Below are 20,804 nucleotides of genomic sequence, written 5' to 3'. Positions count from 1 at the left end.
CTGTGTTTTGTGAAACGGTTAGTGGAACATGCTCCAACTCTGCATTCATCTACCCCCACAACGCATCGTCTGGTGTTACGGGGAGTGGCAGCCATTGTACACCACGTTACCTTACGTTCAGTTTGAAGAAGGTGTGCCCAGCCCGTCCACTTTCGACCCGGGGGAGCGGACGTTAGTCGTCGTGGATGATTTGATGGCTGAAGCCGACGATCGCGTGACAAAACTCTTCACCAAAGGCAGTCACCACCGCAATATCAGCGTGGTGTACATCGTCCAGAATTTGTTTAACAAAACCAAAGACCATCGGACCATCAGTCTGAACGCACACTACTTGGTGCTGTTCAAAAACCCGCGAGATGTATCCCAAATTACCACGATCGCTAAACAAATGGCTCCAGGGCGGACACAGTACGTGCGCGAGGCCTTTGAAGATGCCACGGCTGAACCTCACGGGTATTTGCTGGTGGATTTCAAGCAAACCACACCCGATCACCTGCGACTTCGCACCCACATTTTCCCCGGGAGATTCAACACGCCTATCTCCCCAAGTCATAACACCAACTTTGAATCTACAATCTATCACATCAGTTTGTTTTGGCTGGCTGGCTGGTGGGCTGGCTGGTGGGTGGTCTGGCTGACGTGTCAGCTGATGGACTGGTAAAACAGTGTATTATTGCAGCGAGCGGTGACTAGGTCAGTGTGTCAGTGTTATCATAAACACAACACGCCTATCTCCCAAGTCATAATACCAACTTTGAACCTACAATCTGTCACATCAGTTTGTTTTTTGGCTGGCTGGCTGGCTGGTGGGTTGGTTGGTGGTTGGGCTGGCTGACGTGTCAGCTGACGGCCTGGTAAAACAGTGTATTATTGTGGCGAGCGGTGACTAGGTCAGTGTGTCAGTGTGTCATCATAAAACTTTGAACACACAGTCTATCGCCTCAGTTGCTCTCACAACGACGACCCGTGATGAGGTCACGCCGTCTCCACGTTACGGTCCCTTATTAACCCTGCTCGCGCCAGCCACCCCCTCTATTCGTCAGGCTGTGTTGCGGGGTAACGATCCAGGATTACTCCGGTGCTTGTGTGAATGTGCTAAGAATGTGTTAAATGGAAACGTTCCACTCTCGCCGGCTGAGAAGGTGAAGTTACAGCGACACAAGACGGGTCTTCGCACTTTGGTGAAGAAAAGTGTTCCCCTGCATAAGAAAGGACGGATTGTTCAACGTGGTTGATTCCTACCACTGCTACTTGCCCCCCCTCCTCGCCAAAGCCATTGTACCAGCCGTTCTCGGGGGTGTTGTCGGCGGTGTCGTTAAGGGTGTCACTAGTAAGGCTATAGCTGGTGGTAGGTAATGCAGCACGCCAAGAAAATGGCCTTGGTCGAACCACGGCTCTTAGAGACGCTCACACGACCTTCACCTCCAGCCCCACCCACCTCCAGCCTACCCAGATCCCCATACCCCGTCCCCAGTACGGTGAAAGCCCTCAACACGCTTGATCAAGATCCTCGATCCTCCACAACAGGACTCTCTCGGACGAGGAGAAAATACAGCGATATCACCACACCCTTCAACGGTTCCGAACGTTTCAAGATCAATACCAAATCGGGCAGCGACCGAGTTCGATCCCACCTCAGGCCAAACCCACAGCCAGTCGTTTTTTGAGCGAGGCGGACAAGGCGATGGTAGACACCCCGACCCAAACCCTCCAGCCTACCACCCCTACCACCCCTGTCCCCTCACACGAGCGCTCAATACCCCGGGATCACTACCGAGCTTGGGTGCGGGAAAAAATGAGCACACCCGCCGAGCTGGTGAATCCCCCGACCGAGCTGGGGAATCCCCCGATCGCCAGAACCCCGACCGGCCCACAGAGCAAAAAAAAACCAGGCCGTCCACTACCGCCTCTAGTTCCACACACACCACACACACCACACCAAAGCGACCCAAGAAGACGCGACGAGGCCAGCGACCCGAACTCCGGCCCGCTTCATCTATCATACGCCCGCTCAGGTGGAGTCCCTATTAATTAAATACAGGCGCCAGAGGACAAAACGATCAGTCCACCTGAGGGAGATCATCTCACCCACACCATGTTTTACGTGACGCTACCCAGTAACAGCTCGCTGGACTACTTCCCCAACAATACCTTGACGCGTTTCACCACCCAATTACCCCGCCCCATCCATTTGACAGGTGACTGGGAATGTGGGCTGGTTGAAATACAGTATCCCCGGACCTGGTTTAACGTGCGGTCAGGTGAAGTGTGGTATACCATAGACTCCCCAAAGGACTCACACCACGCTACGCATAAGCTTATATTACCAGCCGGCTACTACCCGACACCCAAAGACCTGGCCTGGGGGTTGACCAAATTGTTAAGCGAGACAGAGATCCGCGATCTCCAGGAGCACGCCGGGGACTTAACGTTTGAGTTCGACGATATGCAGCGGAAATACAGCGTGCGGTTTGAGAAACCACTGGGGCTTGGTTTCAGCCCACGGCTAATGCAACTCATGAATTTACCGTACGGATGGCTCATGGGACCGGCGGACCTCATGTATGTCGGTGCCGAGGATTTAACGATCAGCACACCCACGCTGTACGTGTACACAGACATTATTGAACCGCGTGTGGTGGGGGACACGTTGGCCCCGCTGTTGCGGACGGTTACCACGGAAGGGCAGTATGGGGAAGCACGTCTCCAAGACGTTCCAACACGTGGAATACATCCCCGTGCAGTCCAAACATTTCTCGACCGGTGGACATTGATATTAGGGATGACACGGGTCAATCCGTCGCATTTGAACGCGGTAAAGTGGTGGTGACACTTCACTTTCGACAGCGGCGTGCTTTACCCTTGCAATAATGGCATCACAGCAGGCTTAGATCTACTATTACACCAAACAAGCCGGCGGAGGTGGGTTACCTGTGTTTCGGGTGTGACTGTCCAGCGCGGTCACGGTTTGCTGGGTGGTCTCAGCAAACTCCTCCCACAACCCTTGTTAACCTCACCGGCTGTGAAAGCACTGGGCAAAACGGCGTTACGAACCGGACTGCAAGTCGTGGGGGACGTGCTGAGTGGGGCGTGTCACCACAACAGGCTTTGAAACGACGCGGTTTGGCGACTGGAAAACAGCTGCTGGTCAAAGCTAGTCGCTACGCCCGACAGCGGTTACTGGGTGAGCCTATAAAACGAAGACACCACGCGTCACGCCCACTCGTCACCGACACGTGGGACTTAAAAGACGTGCCGTCAAGCCCAGAAGAAGACACATCAAAGCTCGAGCCACATCGAATGCCTGAATCCACGGATATTTTCAGCTAAACACACACGCGCACATACACAAGCCATGGCTCTTCCCCACCCCGAGTGCTGCCCGTCCGTCAGCAGGGAGTTTGATTTGTGGACCTTACCCCCGACCGACACCAGCGTTCGAGAAGGCCGCTGGGATGCTTACAGTCCCATCGCCAGCCTGAGTGATGTGGGACCTGTAGAATTTGTCATCACCAACGCTGACGCAGACACTTACTTGGACTTGGCCAACACCATGCTGTACGTGAAGGCAAAAATCCTCAACGGGGAGGGGACGGCTGTGGCGGCTGACAAGAAGGTGGCTCCGACTAACTGTGGATACAATCCATGTGGCGACAGGTCGACGTCTCCCTGAACGATAAACTCATCACGCCGTCCACCAACATGTACCCATACCGGGCTTACTTGGAGACATTGTTGTCTTACGGTAAAGAGGCTAAAAAGAGCCAGCTGTCTGCTGCCTTGTGGTATGCGGACACCCCAGAAAGTTTGACACGATGACTGACACCAACGATGGGTTTGTCGATCGGCTGGAGTGCACGGCTGAAAGTCTGTCGGTTGACATGCTGGGTCGCCTGCATTGTGACATGTTCCTACAACACCGACACCTGCTTAACAACGTCACTGTCCGCATCCGTCTCACCCTGGCTAAGGATTCGTTTGCTCTGATGTCCGATGAAGCCGCTCCCGGCTACAAGACTCGCTTGGAGGAGGTATTGATCTTTGTGCGCAAAGTGAAAATCACCAGCGGTGTACAACTGGGGCATTTGAAAGCCTTGGCCAAAGCTCCTGCCAAGTACCCAATCCGCCGCGTGCTGACCAAGTATTTCTCTGTCCCCAGAGGTCACACCCTCATCAATGAACAAAACCTATTTCTGGGCAGCATTCCGACACGTTTAGTGGGGTGTGTGAGCAACAAGGCTTTTGACTGGGACTACACTAAAAACCCGTTTCGTTTCCGACACTACTACACAAACTTCGTCGCCTTGTACGTTGGCGGTCGTCAGATTCCAACCAAGCCCCTGACACCCGACTTTGAGAACGAGAATTTCATCCGCACGTACATGAACCTCTTTACCCACACGGGGAAAGCGTTCCACGACGAGGGAAACAATATCAAGCGCACCACATTCGCCGAAGGCCACACGCTGTTTTGTTTCGACTTGACCCCTGGCCTCCACGATGACCACCGACTGAACCTGGTACAAAAAGGGGATTTGCGCCTGGAGATGCGGTTTGCCAAACCACTGCCGGAAACCATTAACGTGGTGCGCTACGCTGAATTCAGCAATATCATAGAAATAGACCAAAGCCGAAACGTGCTCTGTGACTTCGCCAGTTGAACAGCCAAAAAAAAAAAAACAAAACAAACAACAACATGGACACAGTGCAATTGCGACGTGTGCTACAAACAGACGTGTTTACCCGGGCTGTGGTGGGGGCAGGAGGTGGGATCTACCCTCGGGATCATCTCCCCTCACTCCCCCCACGCCCCTCATACTCCTCACGCCCCTCACACCCCACCCCTACGATGCCCTGGACCCCCTGGGCCTGCATCATTAACACAGACACGTGCCTTCGCCCAGGCCGACATTGGGTCGCCGTCTTCATAGACCAGTGGTCCAACCCACCCCATCTCCGGGGCGAATACTTTGATTCCTACGTACTCCCACCCCTCTACCCCGATATCACCGCTTGGCTTAACCGGGGAACACACCACTGGACGTGGAACGATCGGCGGCTGCAGAGTCTGGACACGACCGTGTGCGGTCAATATTGTGTGTATTACTTAACCCAGCGAGCTCGAGGCCGTCCCATGGATGCTATTGTACACACGTTGGACACAGCGTGCACGACCTACGATAATGACTTACGGGTGTTCGATTGGGTGGATCGTCAGTTTGGGATTCATCCCTCGTTTTTTTTCCACACCCATGGACTGTAAAACATACATCAAATAACATTCTTTCTTTCCAGTTCGATGTGTTATGCATTCCACGTTCTTGTTTTCCCTGTTCGACCTGTTACCCCATACAGTATGGAATAAAATTTAAAAAAGAGATTATGAGACTCACATACCGTGGTGGTTTGACTTTTTTCTTTATTATTATGAGGACTACCACAACAGCATACAGACCAGCTGTAGCACACTGACACACTGACCCAGTCACCACCTGTTACATCGTCATACATTGTCGCGTCATACATTGTTACCAGGCCGTCTGCGGTATACCGGCAAGGCGCCGCTCGGCAACAATGTATGACGATGTAGCAGGCACGGCAAGTCGGGTCAGTGTGTCAGGCTATTACGGCTGCCGGCCCGCCGCCCCCCGCTAGGCGTTTTTAACTTTTTAACGTACGTACCACTGCGAATGATAAAACACATGAAAAAAAAAATTGTACAATTAAAAAAAAAATGGGAAGACTGTGTCTGGTGTGGGGCTTCTTTTTTTTCTTTCTTTTTAGTGCTTAGATTGAGAAAGTACTCTTTCGGGAAGAGTTGGTTGGCCCTGAAAAGGGCAGTCGGAAGTGTCACAAGACCACAGGAGCCGGGTGTGTAGAGTATCCATAGCACCGTTCTACAGATCTAAAAAGGTGGTACTCACCCCGTCGGGGAGCACTTTTCGCTTCCCGTAAAAGTATGTGAATTTTATTCATTTTATCAAAATGCCTCCCAGAACTTCCTTCCTGGCCAGATTTGTTATTGGAGTCCAGGACTGTCTCTGTATTTCTTTTTCAACTTTTTTATCTTTCTTGCATTGCTTGCCGTCCCTCTTGTCGAATCCGCCCTTCTCTGCCAAGGATGCACTGATCTGCTCAAAATCTTGTGGTTTGTGACGAGCGCTCTCAAGTTGCGCCTGCACGTTTTCCCTCGCCCCAAATAGCTAATAGCTGTTCTGTCTCCTCTTTTGTCCAAGTAGCGCCACGATTTGTTGACATATTTAAATTCTTATTGTTCGAAAAAAAGTGCGCCAATTGAAAAGCCGGAAGTGGAAGGTCAGAGGAAGTTGCCTTTAAGCATGCGCAGTTAAGTCCTCTGAGCGGGCCAGGCACGGTGACGCGTTTACACTACACGTTTGGCTAGCCGAGCCGAGCTTCAGCTGGGTCGAACCTACCTCTCGTTGAGGGGTTCGGCCCGGTCAAATCTGGCACGGTGCCAAGTACGCTTAACCCGTTTAGACTACCCAATTTTTTGCCGGGCCGTGCCCCATCAGGGCCGAGCCCGGTTGAAAAGCGGTAGTGTAAACGGGGCTAATGCGTCTTTGTGTTGGGTATACGAGTACATCGTATTCCCCCGCATCAGCATTCCCCGATTCACACCACTCGCGCTTTGGTGATTGCGCAACACAGAGAGGTACACGGCCTTGTCCACACCTCGTGCGCTCACACCTTTGCAGGAGAGTTTGTCTTTGGTGTTGGATGCCCCGCCGTAACAATAATAAGTCTTGGAACACAAACTGACGATAGCATCACCGGTCCACTCGACTTTGAAAAGCCCCGGTGTGCGCTTATCGTGGTCGTAATGGTCGCGACGGGGTAACCACGCACCCCGCTCGGTCTTGTACACGGCTCGCAGCTCGGGTTTGACGAGGGATTCCCAGTCTGGGTCAAACCAAGCCATGTAAGCACAGTCTGTGTCCATCTCACAGTACTGCCAATCCGCCTTGTCGAAAAAACGAGCCATGAAATCGTAATAAAATTCCAGCATGCGGAGTTTGGCATACTGGTAGACCATACACCCTATTTGCAAGGGGAGACTGTAGCGAATGGTCTTCTTGCTACTCGTCACTTCAAAGGTGGTCTCGTCGATGGGGTCGACGGTTCGACACCGAACACTCTCCAGTAATTTTCGTGTTTTTGCCAGATCACAGATTTTGACATCCACGTGTCGGTCTTGATTGGTGACGGTTTTTCCATAACCTGAATTCCCCAACAGCTTCATCGTCTCCCCGATCAGGGCTTTGGTGAGGTCGACATCTCCCTCCCGTCGAGCTTGGGTGACGGTGTCTGCGAAGGCTTCGAACGCTCGCTCTGGTGTGTATTCCATCGCTTGGTAGACGTGCGTGACGACCAATCCCCGACCGAGATACCACTGGAGCAGAGGTGTGGCTAGTAGAATTTGCTTCCCAAACATGCTCCCGATCAGCATACGCCTGGGTGTGGGCATGATGTCATTCACAGCCGCGAACTCTGCCATGGTGGGGCCTATATCAGCCCGACTCACCTCGGTGTTTTTAAAGATGGGTGGGCATTCGGCAAAGTCCGCTTTGAGGTGGTCCGGCACGTGAATGTCACATTCCACAAATCCAAACAACTGGCCTTGAATGACAGCCTCCATGAGCTGAGCTTGTGTCTTGGGTTGTCTCTGTGACGGGGGTAAACCGTACTGTTGTAGGAAGTCCCGTAAGGCTGGGTTTGTATATATCGTTACCATATCGTTACCATATCGTTACCAATGGATAGCCCTGAAAGCGAATGTATGCGTCGTTCGCATCCACCTCCTGCCATAAGTCCTGGGGGTTAATCCCCGCCGCTCGTTGTAGCACACCTTTCCCGGGCGAGGGTGATTCAGGTGACAGCTGTGATAGTGGAAATAACACCCGTGGAATTGGAAACACAGTAGGCTGTCCGTCGATATAGGCGAACCCGCCGATCCGCTTCTCGGTGTGATTGAGTCGGTGACGGATCGATACCCCCAGCTGCTGTGACTTCCAGTCCAGCCCTTTTTCAGCCAGACCGGTGGCGGTGCCGGAGGGAACGAACTTCTCTCCCCCGTCCTGACGGCGCCAACGGACACAGTGACCTGCCGGCATAGGTGAGGCCAGGCAGTACAGGTACAGCGCGTTGGCATCGAATCCCACGATGCGCTGACACAGCTTTCCTCCCCGTATACGGGTCACACCTCGTTCGTGGTAGCGGTGGAAAATGATGCTCGGCCCACCCACGATGTTTTTCTTGAGGCAATCGTGCATGTCTTTGTCTTTCTCACCGACGAGGGTGAACACGGAGCGTAAATCATGGAATAAATAGCGGAGGGTAAGCCCTGGTATGCTGATGCAGTCTTTGAAGACATCCACATGCATGGTTCGGTAGAACACCGACATCTTCTCCGCAGCCTCCATGAAGGGAATGACAGCTAGGTTATTATACCACCGCAACAAGTCTTTGACGGTCCGCATACCGTGCTCTCGCCACACCGTCTGTAAGGTCTTGTACTCTGCGTCCGTGCACGGCTGGTGGGTGAGATCATTGTCGAAAGCATGCTGTGGTGGCAGTGTGGTTTCCTCCAGCCGGGCCAGGGAGTCTATGTAGCTGTAACAAAATTTCCCTTTGGTCACGTGACAGTCCTAAGCTTTCACCCACTTGTCGTAACTGTAATTCGGGGCAAGATAATTCCGAATGTCCAGAAATTTCAGCTGCGGTGTGGTGAGGGCCATGTGATTATTGTTCCGCTTAATCACATACTCCAAATCACCGCTCTGGACCAGGTGGGGGTAAAGCTGTTGTTTGATTAAGTTCAGGTCATAGTTACCCGAGTTAAAGCCGAGGACGGGGAGTTGGTCCATATAGGTCGCGAATCTATCCCGCACTCGGCGTGTGTAAGACGGTTTCTTCTCGTCGGGATCGATCCGCTCGTCTAAGGCGTCCAGGATGTAAGCATAACGCTCGTGGAGATAGGCGCCACTGATCTCGCTGATGGTGTTGAGGTAAGCCATCATATCCTCGATGAGTGCCTGGGGATCGCCGGTGGAGATGAAACACACGGGTTGGTTCGTAATCCGGTACATTAGAGTTGACGCTGACACTCATGGGGATGTGTTGAGCCGTCCATTCCGTCGAGGCAGTCGCCGCATCGTCCACCGGGTTCACCAGAGCCAAGTACGCCTCAAAGTCATAACATGCTCGGTTCGGGAAGATGCCGTCGTCACCGTCCCGGAGTTCGATCCCCATGTCCGCCAACGTTTCAAAAATGGTGGGCTGATTGCGGAAGATACCCCCGGGTACTTTCGTCGAATGGCGTCGGTGCACGTTTGACCGTGCCGTCGTAACTCCCACAGTGTCGGGAAACTCTTCTGGCACACCTGGCAGGTGAAAGATCGAGCATAACGCCCCATGTCTTTGATATAGCTGAAATGCCGCTGGTACAGGTTTAACCGCAGGGTAGGTGTAGAATAGCGCTCGGCACTGCGGTGAATGAGTTGTGCTGAGTACGACCTGTCCATGGGGATGAGCTGGTAGACTTGAATATTCACTTGAAACAGGCTTTCCACCGTGTCCAGCGCACTGAGCGGTACCCCGCGGAAATACCTCGGCTCCATCTCCATTTCCTCCAGATACCTGCGGTAATACACCCCAGCCTGGCGTTCGCAGTTATTGGGGTTGGCCTGGTCTAGATGGACGGCCAGACACCGAAACAAACACAAATAGTCCCTGTAAGGACCGTTATCTCCACCCACCAACGTGTGAAGCCCCTTGTTTCCTTTCAGGTAAGAGGGTAATGTTACCCCACCTTTACCGTTAAGCTGATGCGGCAGTTTGTGGACGAAAAACAGCACGTTGGTGATGAGGTCGACGGTCCATTTCGTATTGGGGCGTTGTTTTTGAGCCCAGGTAAGCGGGTCTTGGGTGAGGAGATGTTGGGTGTGGAATCCTCGCAGGTCAGCCCGACTCGCCACGCGGTACGGTGCGTCGAGTACTCGGGTGTTGTTGGTGCTCGGGTAATAATACCGCACCTGCCCCGTCTCTTTGTGGCGGAGGATATATCCAAAACTGTAATTGATAGTGAAAGCAGTCGGCTGGTCTTCGTAAATCTCGTCTACATAGGCTGGGATAGCACGGAGATCACTCAGTCGGTAATTATAGCAGTCTTGAATTGGTTTGTGGCGATGGAAATGCGTCCTGATCGATCGCCAATACCGCTGGTACAACTCCCGCACGTCACTGTCACGGCTCGGCAAGACAGCCTCGTGAGGTTGTACTGGGTCGGGCTCGAACTGGCTCGTTGCACTTTTTTTCTTTTCTTCTTCTTTCAGAGGCATCCCCCGCTAAACTCACTTGAGCTTTACTCATTGGGGTGGTGGTAGATGAAACAGGTCTCTGTAACATAGAAGGGTGTAGACGTTATAACCAAACCCTAGACATACTCTATATACATACTATTGTACATATGTGCATATGTACGTATGTTCCGCTAAAAATTTATATAATACATATAATACATAGGAGCCATTCCGATAGATAGCAACCCTGGCATGACACACTGACACATTGACCCATACTATTGGCGATCGTCTCAAGGATGGTAAATGAGTGCCCGATTTAAATAACAACAAATCATAATTAATTTTCATGGGATATTGTAAATTAAGTGAAATAAAGTAATACAATGTGTTTAAATGAATTGTGACATAAGTTTGCTTTACACAAATATGAACTAAATGAAATAAATCTATATATATATATATATATATATATATATATATATATATACTGATACAATTGTTAACTCTGCAAAACCCCTATACAGTTTTGGAACAAAAAAAATAAAGAAAATTACCATATATTACTCTTTCCAGACACGTATTTTCGTTTGACATTTAGAGTTATGCCCCTTATTTCCATTATTCCAACAAAAGTAGTCGCCCCTGCTAAGCGTATTCCATCAGGAGTTATCCCCCTTGTTTACATACATTTGACATCGCACACATTCGTGGATTTCTACTACGAAATACATAAGGAAATATCCTCTAAGCTACTCAAGCTTTCTATCTAGCTTTACTGGAGTTACAATCTGTTAAAAGACACAACCATCCTTAAATATATTGAACTAAAACCACTGTTATTTCAATAAGAAATCTAGCGATCTCAGCTGTGAATAGTCATTTTCAGCAATGAAATGCAGCATGTCTTATTGCATATGATCCAGTAAAGAAGTTTTTTTATACTTTTCATATACTGTTACAAACATGTAACATGCGATAGCTCTTACTGTCTTAAATTAACTTTCAAGAAGCAAAGCGGGTTCAGGAAAGAAAGAAGACATCTAAGCCTACAATGACCACTTATTCAATTGACACTCATACACGTAGAAATCACAACCACCAGCCGATGTATTAGACATATATATATATATATATATATATATATATATACATAGCAGGCGAGTTGAACACAACCCCGGCTGACCCGGCTGACGCACAGCTGTGCGTCACGCGCACAGCTCTGGCGGGCTGATGATTCTGTATGAAACGGGCGGGAGAAAAACATAAAACCCCGCTCGCACTCATCATCCAATCAGTGGGCTGATAATTCCTTTTGTCGTGCTTTCGCCCAGGCTAGGGTTGTTAGTATATATAACATAACCGCGGGTTTGAGTTGGTCAGGCTGTTACGGCGTTTGCTATTGCCCACAGCGTATACTATGAACCGTCAGTTCCACGATTTTTTGGGGAGTGCCGGGGAGGGGCGATGGGATGAGAGTGAGAGTAGGAGTACCAGTGATGAAGACCAGTCTTCTAACCAGGATGAAGAACCATGGACGCCGTCACCCCCGGCCTCCCCAATCATCATCCCGAGCACACCACCACCCCAGGAGAGCGATATTACACCCAACGGGGAGCGAAGAGACCTCCGCCCCTGCCCCTGCCCACGGTGCATGGATAGGAGAGCGGGTAGGAGAGTGGGGATGGGGCGAGGGAATTATATCAACAGACTACGGGAAATACTCACCAGCTGGGGGACGGTTACTACCACCACCACCACCACCAGCATCACCACCACCACCCCCACCACCCCGGCCAACAACAACAACACCCCAGAAACACCCCGCCTCACCCAAACGCTCATGGAGCGCTTTACGACCCGGAGGGATCCCGTGGGGCGGGGTATTGGTCGGGGACTCCCCCGGCAACTGAACCTGGAGGAGGGGAGTTCGAGCCCGGGTCGGGTTGTATCGTCACCTGCACCTTCACCTGTACCATCACCTGCCCCCCGGTCACCTGGCTGGCTAACAGCGCGCCGGGGTCGGGCGCGAGCCCGTGTTACAGCCCCGTGTCCCACCCCAACCTCGGGACACCCGCCGTGAGGATGAGGGCCGGTTATCATCACCCTAGCCCAGGCTTTGCCTTCCACCCCGGCTAGGGAAGTAGGGGCGGTTAGAGCTCACCCCAACATGGCGTTTCATACGACGGAGATTGGGAATCATAATTATCTGACTAGCGAGGAGCGGAACACCATGGTTAGAGATATAGAAGATCGCTTAAGAGCTCAACCGCCCCTACAATGGTTTCTCATCCCCGCGGCGGTTGGGGCATTGCCATTGACGCCAACTCTACCAGAGTCAACCCCACCACCGACAACACCAGCAGCACCACCTGTCTCACCTGGGCCGGGCGCAGGTGAGGGGCTTGCGGCATCTCCGCAGGGTAGGGGACATGTATCCGACGGTTTTCCGACATGTCGGATTTGCTATGAGAGACCGTCGAGTGCATGCCTCCTACCCTGCGGGCATGCGGCGATCTGTCTCACGTGTGCCCGCAGACTCGACCCCCAGCGGTGTCCATTTTGTAATTTATATATTTTACGTGTTGTTCGTCTTTTTTATTAATTGTATGTCTCGTTTTTTTAATCGTTTTCATGTTGTGAATTTGTTTGTTAAAAAAAAAAAAACAAAAAAAAAAACAGCTGGCTGTTTTAAAAAAAAAAAAAAGAAACATGGCTGTTTAAAAAAAGAAAAAAAAGAAACAGCACTTTTCCAACGGCCCTTTTCAGGGCCACCCAACTCTTCCCGAAAGAGTACTTTCTCAATCTAAGCACTAAAAAAAGAAAGAAAAGAAGCCCCACACCAGACACAGTCTTCCCATTTTTTTAATTGTACAATTGTACTTGTTCTGATATTTTTTTATCTCAAATCCTCAAAGTCTTCCTAACCTTCTACTCCACCTAATTCATACCTAAAACTTAGAGTTACTTAAAACTTTGCCTAATTCACACCCAGCCTGAAACAAACAAACCACTGTTTTCTCTATTTATCTATCTATATCTATATCCCATATACTGTTATACTGTTATACTGTACTCTAGTCTACTACACGCTATATCACGCTAGTCTATACACATACACCCCGCGGTGTGGAAAAAACCCACCAAATTTTCTTGTGTATATGTATAATGTATTGGTGTTACTTATGTATTTTCAATGCAGGCTGGTTGGGAGGTAGGCAGACAGGTCAGTCGGTGCAGTCGGTGTAGGGTAGGCTTGTCAGTATTAGACATATATACATATATTACATATATACATAGCAGGCGAGGTGAACACAACCCCGGCTGACAACAATGTAGCGTCACGCGCACATCTCTGCCAGGGACTGCCAGGATTCTGGATGAAACGCGCGGGAAAATGTAGCTGAGATGGATATATGAAAACACGCCCGCCAATGATACATCACTTTTAGTGCTCTCACTTAGGCCCGCGCCCCGCGTTTCCCTCCAACTTTACAAGCCGGGGTTGTCTTATAAAAGGCCGATCACCTCGGTGGTACGTCACTCTACAGCGCTATCTTTTCTAAGACTCAGGTTTTGATGTATAGACAGTGGATCCAAAACTGAAGTCAAGCAAACTCCGTATCAGTCTGATGTATACACTCGTCTACACGGACAACAAACCAGGATTATAACGCTCTGCTGGTTTTGTTAGTTCTTTGTGGGTTCTTTCATACAATCGACCCGTCTATAAGGTCGAATATTCCGGCCTAGATGTACGCGCATAAATGACCCAGAAAATAAATAACATTCTTGATGAGAATCAAAAGGTATATAACCGACCCGTTAGTAGGTCACTCAGCCCGAGCAGGACACAATGACTCGATCGCCGTACATGTTTGTTTACATATGACGACGTCATAACAGACATCATAATACATTATAATGCATTGTCGCCAGTCAAGGCAGGGGGAAAGGGAGAAAGGGATATGATGACGTCATAACATACAGCATAATACATTGTCACCACCCAAGACAGGGAGAACGGGAGAACGGGTGAAAGGGGAAAAAGGGGAAGAGGGTGAGGAATGCGTGGGAGGTTTGTGGTGGCTCGTGGGTTAGTAGGTCACTCAACCTGCTGCTTGGGGCGGCGAAAAATAAAATAAAATAATAAAAAAAACTTACCGAGCCGTGTTTCCCACGTTGATGGGTCCGCCAATCCCACAACCGGAAGAAAGACTCCTCGCAGTCTTCACAATGCCACACACGTTCTTGTTTGTTGCCATGTCGCTGTTGATGGCGGATCAAATTCGCCCGGCGAAAAAACGCCCGGTCACAGGTCGGACAGGTGAATCTTTTGTTTGTCTGGGGCTGGTGCTGTGTCCGCTGGTGTCGGAGCCAGTTATTCCGCAGGGTAAAATGCTGGGCACACACCCGGCAAAAATACTTCTCCGTCTTCTTCTTTTTCTCCTTATCGCCGTGCTGTGTTTTTTGATGGCGTCGCCAGCTATCGCGTCGGGTGAATCCTCGATCGCACACCTCCCAGGTAAATAGCTTCGCCGTCTTCTTCTCCTCCAACGTCTTCTTCTCCATATTAACCTCGAAATCCTCTTGATCCATCGTCGTTTGTTTACTCGGTCGCTCGATCGCTCGCTCGGTTGGTGTCTTCAGGTGAAGTGATCTGCTACTGCTGCACCTGTCTTTTTGTACCTGAGACACGCGGAAATTCACCACACGCTGATTGGTTCGTTTTTTCTTACGTAACCTCTTCTTGCACGCTGATTGGTCCGTTTTGCGGGCCCCCCATTGGGCAGTTTTGGGGCAAATCCGGCTCACCCATTGGCCCGTTTTGGCGCCCGGGAGCTCTTTTCGAGCTGTCCCACTCGACTTTACAAGCCGACGTTTTGCCTCTTTTTTTCTCTCTTTTTTCCCTATACTGTTATACTGTACACTATATCACACTAGTCTATACACATACGCCCCGCGGCGTGGAAAAAACCCACCACTGAGGGGTGACGTCACACCTGCCCCAAGTTGCCGCCAACCCTTCGGGCTGGCAGGTGTGACGTCACCACCACATCACCACAAAAAAACGGATCCTCAAAACCACAAAAATGGATCCTCAAAACCGAACCAAACCCACATTCTATACTACTTGCGCCTGAGCGAATAGGTGCAATAAACTTTCCTCAAAAACAATTTCCTAGCCTTGTTTGACTTTAAAGGAGAAGAAAACATAAAAGTAATGCCAAAATCTATTTAAAGAGCGTAAAATCTTTTTTGTAAAAACGGCCTTTTTAAGATGTAATCCATGTGTTATCAATTTATTTCAGTGTAAATTTGTTTCTTAAAACCAAAAAAGCAGGAACAGAAGGGAACCGTCGTATGGGGTATTGAGGCCTGTAGCATCGCTTCTATATATTGTTTACAAGATCATTATTATAACTGGATATGAAGAAGTCATCGGTGAGCGGTTGAGTTATAAAAAAACGGTTACCATAGCAATCCAGACTGTCATCAATGAGAAAACATTCCACAAGCACAACTGATCCTCAATTTTCCCACCTTTCCTTCATGTTTTTTTTTGTTTTGTATGCAGCCTGTACATACAAGCAATTATTTTTATTCCCCCGAGAGACAGTCTCTGTTTGGCAATACATCACACTTACTAGTTTTCGAGCCAGGGATTTGATAATGTATGATCGTAACAGTTAGTGTTTGCTCACTCCGTCCCCAAAACTCTGTCAGCAGCCTGTGAGACCAGACATCTGAGAGGGACTGCGTGTAGCTATGGCGTATGGGCATAGCTGTCTCCTTATCATCATCGTTCATTTTTAAAATCTGGTGAGAATCGATACTAGCCTTTCATTTTAATAAGGTTTTAAAAAATGAGCAGATAGGTTTTAAAGCCACAATTTTAATAAACATATTTATTTGAATCACTAGAATCAAGTGTTTGAGAAAACCAACAAATGGTCGTGGGTTTCCCCGGGCTCTGCCCGCTTTCCTCTCACCAAAGTCCTGACAGCAGAATAGATAAACTACCAGCAGGAAACTATTACTTTTGGAATATTTGACACCAAAACCTGTCCATAAACATATTTCATGAGAATAATTTAATTTTGTTTTGTATATTCTATATACCACCCATGTTAAAAATGGCAGACTGACCCAACCATGTCCTGACGTCACCTCACAAAGGGACGTCACTCTGTTGTCGCAACATCGTATCGCAATAATGGAATTCCAATGACGTCTTCGTCTCGATGTCACAATACGCTGACAACACCATGTAGCTATGTTATGACGTCGTACACAACAAACATCTGCAAGGAGAAATGACGTCACGGTTGATGACGTGATCTAACGTCACCCATTGTGTAGTGAAACACAGTATTGTTGGCTTTTAGCAAACGGTACAACCATGAAGACGACAGGAATTGTCTTCTGGAGTCTTCTACTCTGTGCTATTACGTATTTCTCTCTGATTTTCCTGGAAATTCTGGACGAATGGTAAGATACGTTCTTAGTGTGTAAGAGCCACGGTATTAATATCCCATTATCCTACGGACCAAATTGGTGTGCCTTTTTTACTCTTCATACATTGTCTAGTTTTACTCTTCATTCTGTATAGTCTTTTATATTGTATTTTCAACAGATCAATGGTAATGTAGCCCAATTCGCCAATTTTACGAACCACCTCTTGAATAAAACAACGACATTCTGAAATGCCAAAGTTAACTATTTAAGACTTTCCATTAAAAAGTCATTTTAGTAATTATTAGTACTCATATACTACCACAATCATGCGCTTTATTAGACATATATTTGTGTAAAGGTGCCAGCCTAAACCGGAGGGCGTCATAGACTGGCTGATCCGAGTTGCTAGAGACATGTTGGCGGTTCCTCAACCTAAACCGCCATGGTGGGAGGAATTGTGTCCACTGGCTGTTAAAGTGAACCCAATCCTGACAAATCTGTTATTCTCAGGTATGATAATGTTTCAAAAGTCTCACAGAGGTTTCGTAGATGACTGTAAATTATTCTTGACTACATATAATTCTGTATGGAAGCTATTTGCAGGTATTTCTCGCTGTAGTCATTCATTCGAGTTAATTGTTTTATGACTATCCACTTCCAGGTCACTGTCTAAATTTAGAATTATTCATAAGTATATTTTTTAAGAGATTGTGATGCTAATTTTATTAATGATGTTTTTTTAAAGGAATTTCAGTTGTTGTTTTTCCAGTTTACGGCCTGATCTGAGATTAGGACTCTCACCATTTGAGAGTCATACACATGGTTTTTCGTTTTCTTTCAGTTCTCTCATTCGCATTCCTTAGCGCTACTCTTACTGACAAGTGTAGGTGACTCTGAGTTGTGGTAAATGCCTCGAGTAATGATTAAGGCTAAACTTTCAGGTGACGTGGTCGGCTTACTGGCGATATCTTCCTGTTGCATCGGATCAACAGTTGGACTAGTGATAGCATTTTGCTTTCGAGACAAACCACCAGGTAAATTCATGCTGAAGTTTAAAATTATTAGTCTTATTTCACAAGTGGACAAAGAATGTTAATTCGTCTACCGTACCGTGTGTGGATCGAGAACATTGTATTATGGAGGCGATGTTATCAATTGCGCAGTTCTACTCGCGGTATTTCTAACGCTACATCAGCTTATTTAGTTTAATTCATCGGAACCATCTTTAAATAGAAATAGGACGATGTCTAATGCTATGGTCACTATTTAAGTGAGTAAAATTGAAAAAAAAAACACGCTAATTTACATACTGGTTAACGATTGTTTAAAATAATAAGTATCACATTCTTATACGTGGATCGCAGTAGTATAAGTGAAATGTTTTCTTAGTACAGCGTAATAAATAAAAACAAATCTTATACATGAATATGCAGATTCTGTTTGTGTCGGCTCTAGCTGGGACAGGGCCCAGTTGTTCAAACGTCTTTTTTAGACTTAAGCCCCGTATTAACTTTAGTCCAGGCTAGTGGGCCATTTACTATCAGGATCACACTGGTATAAATATTTAAGCCTGACTGAACAAGTGGCCCCAGAACTACAGACTTACATTAGTTTTGCATTATGTTCTTCTTTGTCTGATCATCCTTCAGGTGCCTCCATTTTAAATGAGCCAATGTGCTTGAGGCCATTACAGCTGACTACTGCTCCAACACCGGATGAACTGGAATTTGTGACAAAACCAGGTGAGTTTAGATAGCGATGATGGTAATCCCCATGTAAAACACTGAATAACGTCACCATTATGAGCAGCACTGAGATTGATTGGTCATGTTCCCAGCTCAGCCCTCACATTAACATCTCTGAACCGTTACATTCATTAACCTGGAACTCGGTCCTGTCACCTGCGCTTCAAAACCAACGCTATACGCCACAAATGAGGTGTCCTCTGATGACAAAGTAATTTTGAATTCATATTACCTCATCATGCCGGAATAATAAAGACTATAACATCGCAAAAAACATAAATGTAACCGACGCACCCACTCGTACACCATCAGAACTTAACAAGCCGCCATTTTCAAATCGCGTGACTCGTTTGGTGGGGTGGATTCTGCGGCTTTTCACAAAATTAAGATCCTAATTTTTCTCAATATAATTGATTATAGTTCATTTCTGTTCATTATGGTCTTCATTACTCACAAATAAGTAGGTGATTTAAAGTAAGAATTACTGAATATAAGCGTCATGTCCGACATTCATATACCATTCGTAGTCCGTAAAGGGCGTTTCAAGTCGATAATCGCAAGATCCATTTCCAAAACAACGTTTAACACCAGCTCCCAAAGACAAAGGTATGTAAGAAATTATACAAATAGGAAATAAAGCCGGTAAGACACAAGAGAGAAGCGGTCATCAGTTTTCAATGATGGCGGGCAGACAGTGGATATTCCAGGCATGAATTCCATATCAAAGTTCAAATTCGTAGTCCATGAATGAGTTCCAGGTTAAATAACAATTAAACAGGGTATCTCAGCCTCGCTTTGATTGCAACTGTTCATAAAGGCATCATGCAGATGTAATGAGCATTGCTGCCTTTACTACCTTTAGCCCCAGGTTAAGGGATATTAGACACAGATATTAGATTAGATAAATGACGCGAGTTACAGACCTTAACCGAACAGATTGTGATTCAAAAGTAACTGACGATAACGTCTTTCCCGTTAATATATAAGGATCCCATATTACAAGATGCGCCATCTATGATGTTACACATGACACGCTGGTCTGTATAAAAGCTGTCTACAAAATAGACCGTTATGTTCGGCATCCAGCGCCATCTATGTTGTTAAATACCATGTACACGATAGATATTTACATAAGGATAATAGCGCCATCTATGTGGTTGATCACAATGCAGATCGTCAGAGATTCTGAACGCTCTGTGCATACCTGCCAACGAGTGTAATGCTCATTGTAAAAATTGAGAAAGTTAGAATGAAGGCGTTTGGTTGAGTATCTCAGCCGCGCTTTGATTGCAACTGTTCATAAAGGCACCATGTAGATGTAATGAGCATGTGCTGCCTTTACGACCCCTAGCCCCAGGTTAAGGGGTATTAGATACAGTTCGAAAATGACGAGCGTTACAGACCTTAACCGAACAGATTGTGATTCAAAAGTAACTGACGATAACGTCTTTCCCGTTAATATATAAGGATTCCATATTACAAGATGCGCCATCTATGATGTTACACATGACACGCTGGTCTGTATAAAAGCTGTCTACAAAATAGACCGTTATGTTCGGCATCCAGCGCCATCTATGTTGTTAAATACCATGTACACGATAGATATGTACATAAGGATAATAGCGCCATCCATGTGGTTGATCACAATGCAGATCGTCAGAGATTCTGAACGCTCTGTCCATACCTGCCAACGAGTGTTATGCTCATTGTAAAATTTGAGAAAGTTAGAATTAAGGCGTTTGGTTGAGTATCTCAGCCACGCTTTGATTGCAACTGTTCATAAAGGCACCATGCAGATGTAATGAGCATTTGCTGCCTTTACGACCCCTAGCCCCAGGTTAAGGGGTATTAGATACAGTTCGAAAATGACGAGCGTTACAGACCTTAACCGAACAGATTGTGATTCAAAAGTAACTGACGATAACGTCTTTCCCGTTAATATATAAGGATCCCATATTACAAGATGCGCCATCTATGATGTTACACATGACACACTGGTCTGTATAAAAGCTGTCTACAAAATAGACCGTTATGCTCGGCACCCAGCGCCATCTATGTTGTTAAATACCATGTACACGATAGATATGTACATAAGGATAATAGCGCCATCTATGTGGTTGATCACAATGCAGATCGTCAGAGATTCTGAACGCTCTGTCCATAGGCCTACCTGCCAACGAGTGTTATACTCATTGTAAAATTTGAGAAAGTTAGAATGAAGGCGTTTGGTTGAGTATAATTGACAAACTATTTTTTGAACTAACAACTTGTGACGCAAATC

General features: G+C 47.6%; 1 protein-coding gene across 1 annotated transcript; it reads left to right on the top strand.

Moving 5' to 3' along the window:
• Positions 1-3,815: 3,815 nt before the first annotated feature.
• LOC135473601 (uncharacterized protein F54H12.2-like) lies at positions 3,816-4,661 on the top strand. Its single transcript, XM_064753460.1, has one exon. It carries the CDS (start codon positions 3,816-3,818, stop codon positions 4,659-4,661), a length of 846 nt encoding a protein of 281 aa, XP_064609530.1.
• The last annotated feature ends 16,143 nt before the right edge of the window (positions 4,662-20,804 follow it).

This window comes from Liolophura sinensis, chromosome 8, assembly GCF_032854445.1.
Source record: "Liolophura sinensis isolate JHLJ2023 chromosome 8, CUHK_Ljap_v2, whole genome shotgun sequence".
Classification (NCBI taxonomy): Eukaryota; Metazoa; Mollusca; class Polyplacophora; order Chitonida; family Chitonidae; genus Liolophura; species Liolophura sinensis.
Note: the sequence above shows the minus strand (reverse complement) of the source record. Positions and strands in the feature narration are given on the sequence as shown.